Source organism: Cucurbita moschata, unplaced genomic scaffold, assembly GCF_002738365.1.
Source record: "Cucurbita moschata cultivar Rifu unplaced genomic scaffold, Cmos_1.0 Cmo_Scf00034, whole genome shotgun sequence".
Taxonomy (NCBI): Eukaryota; Viridiplantae; Streptophyta; class Magnoliopsida; order Cucurbitales; family Cucurbitaceae; genus Cucurbita; species Cucurbita moschata.
This window is the reverse complement of record NW_019268550.1, coordinates 30,754-33,464: the sequence shown is the minus strand read 5'-3', so window position 1 is coordinate 33,464 and position 2,711 is coordinate 30,754. Positions and strand designations below refer to the sequence as shown.

The 2,711-nt window shown below is 38.8% G+C and overlaps 1 protein-coding gene across 1 annotated transcript in view; it reads left to right on the top strand.

Annotated features, from left to right (window-relative positions):
• Nucleotides 1-88: 88 nt before the first annotated feature.
• LOC111430657 (probable cytosolic oligopeptidase A) overlaps nucleotides 89-2,711 on the top strand; it is a 17,245-nt gene continuing 14,622 nt past the window's right edge. The window contains exons 1-4 of the mRNA XM_023066989.1: nucleotides 89-528; nucleotides 716-883; nucleotides 1,283-1,406; nucleotides 1,618-1,694. Coding sequence (XP_022922757.1) covers nucleotides 133-528; nucleotides 716-883; nucleotides 1,283-1,406; nucleotides 1,618-1,694 — 765 coding nt within the window. The 5' untranslated portion in view covers nucleotides 89-132. The remainder of the gene's footprint in view (nucleotides 529-715; nucleotides 884-1,282; nucleotides 1,407-1,617; nucleotides 1,695-2,711) is intronic.

Sequence of the window (2,711 nt, the reverse complement as noted above, 5' to 3'; positions counted from 1 at the left end):
AAAAAAAAAAAAAAAAAAAAAAAATTAACCTCGGTTGATAAATAACACATCTAATTGAGTTTCCCGCATCCCAACCTCAAAATTTAGACAAATAGAGTGAGGAAAATGAAAAAGAGCTAAGATAGGGTAAAAATGAAGATAAAGAGTTTGGCATTGCAAGCTCTTCTTATAGCCGGCTTGTTGATGGCGTCCCGATTTACACTCACCGCCTCCATCCAACCGTTTCTCATAAGAACGTACTCGCTCTCCGTTTCCTCTCCAAGCCGTTTACCAAAATCACTTCCCTGCCCCCTCTGGTCATCTTCCTTCTCCTTCTGCCTTCACAACCTTCACAACTCTGTTACCTCCTCTTCCATCCTTCACTTCTCTTCCTGTTCTTCGATTTCTTCTCCGTCAATGGCTGCTTCTGCCGCCCTGGATGAAATTCCGCAATCGAATCCTCTCCTCCAAAATTTTTATTTTCCGCCTTTCGATGCCGTGGAAGCTAAGCATGTTCGTCCAGGAATTCTTACGCTTTTGAAGACGCTCGTATGCCCCTTTCCCTGTTCTTAGTTTCCCTCCCGTCGTGCTTTATTTTATTTTATTATTTTTTTCTTGGCTTTATTTGTTTACCTTTTGGTCTCTGATTAATCTTTTGAGTTTGACTTGCCTTTTCCCTTTCCTTCTTTAATTGGGTAACGCCTTCGGGTCGATTGTATGCATGCGGGAATTTCAGGAGGGTGATTTGGAGGAATTGGAGCGAACAGTGGAGCCATCTTGGTCAAAACTGGTTGAGCCATTAGAGAAGATTACGGACCGGTTGAATGTGGTTTGGGGTATTGTCAACCACCTCAAGTCTGTTAAGGATACTGCTGATCTTCGGATCGCTATCGAAGAAGTCCAGGTATATTCACCATTTTTGGAGGAGCGTTTACGTTGTTTATATTGGAGGTATCAGTTGAGTGGAGAGATCTAAGAAATCATCAGCTTAATTTCGAGTGTTTTTAGTTTAAAAATTGTTCGTGCCATTTTGAGAACGATAATAGAAATTCTTCAGCCCTCCCTAACTGATTATTGCCCATAAAATTAGGACAAAGTTGGAGCAAACCTTGGAAAATTATTCATCATTCAGTTGACCAAGAAAGAAATAAATAAACCAGCATTAGAAGTTACTGTGGCAAAATGTCCATTATGGCTTGTTGGGACTTCCCGACTTTACTAATTAAATCTGCTTTTGGTCACGAGACTTGAGTTATCTTACTCATTTCTTCTACAATACTAATGTTACTTATTGTGGCTGCAGCCGGAGAAAGTAAAATTTCAGCTTAGGTTGGGGCAAAGCAAACCCATTTACAATGCTTTTAAAGCTATTCGTGAATCTCCCGAGTGGAACACACTCAATGATGCTCGGAAACGCATAGTGGAATGTCAGTATTATTTATTTATTTTTGTATCTTGTCAATTAAAAGGATTATGATGTTCGTAGTTATTTTTTTTTTGTTAACACTGCATCACTGCTACTTCAAAGAGTTTGGTTTCTCGTAAAAAAATTGTGACACTTCAACACGAGTTAGAAAATTCATGTATTTTATTATTACTTTTTTAACACTTTCCTGGACTTTACTTGACCTCGAGCAGCTCAAATAAAAGAGGCTCTTCTTCATGGTGTTACTCTTGAAGATGATAAAAGGGATAATTTCAACAAAATTCAGCAGGTGAGTTTTCACTTCAAGTTGTTAAGGGAAACGATGCAAAAGTTGGGAACCATCTTTCTAACACTTTGCATTCAAATAACTGTCTACTAATTCAACTATACGTATGGCATTTTGTGTCCCCTATCCAAAGGAGAAATGGAAGATGAGATAATACTTATTTCTGTCGATTGGGTGATTGCTGTAGCTATTGTAACTTTGATAGTGCATCTTGTGGAGTGAACTGTCCCGTTGAACAAAAGAAAACAAATGAAGCTTCTATCTGTCTAAAGTTGAAAATGGGTTGAGGTAATTGAGTAAAAAGATTGGGCTTGCTTGGTTTATTGTTGGACCGGGTTGGCTTAAGGAAAATAAATTAAGAGAGGTAAAGCTGGGTAAGGCTCTGTGGGTCATGGGCCCAAAATGAAGGGAGCTGATTACGAGTCAGTTTGTGTGGAGTTTGGGAAAAAAGACTCACCATGTAGGTTGGATTGAGGCTTCCAATGTCTTCATTCTCAACTTCTTTGTCTTTGCACACAACAACACAGTTTCATCATTTTTGCATGGGAACCCTTAAAATCCTTGGTTTGGGTTGCATGGATAATGGGTTGAAAAGAATCACCCAACTTTTATCTTTGAATGTGTCCTCATCCTCCTTGTTGCACATGATAACCCAAAAGGTTTTGTCAATTGATTCTTCTCCCCTCTTGACATCAACAACTTTGTTTAGCTATAGGTCCGATTCATCTTTGTCTTCGGTCGCATCACATTCTTTTTGTTCTTGCACATTTCTTTTCGGTGTCTTTCTTTTCTCTTCTCCTTCATCATGTGAATTTTTCAGAATCAATCTTTAGAATCTTTATTAGGAATCAAATTGTGAAGAATACATGAGAGAGCTCTCTATTTATAGGGAATTTGAGACCAAACTAAAAATTCAAAATTACCAAGGATATTAAAAGAGGATTAATCAAGAATTACCCTAATTAACCTTATTCTCCTACATCAATTCTATCCACCCCCCCCCCCCCCCCCCCCCCCCCC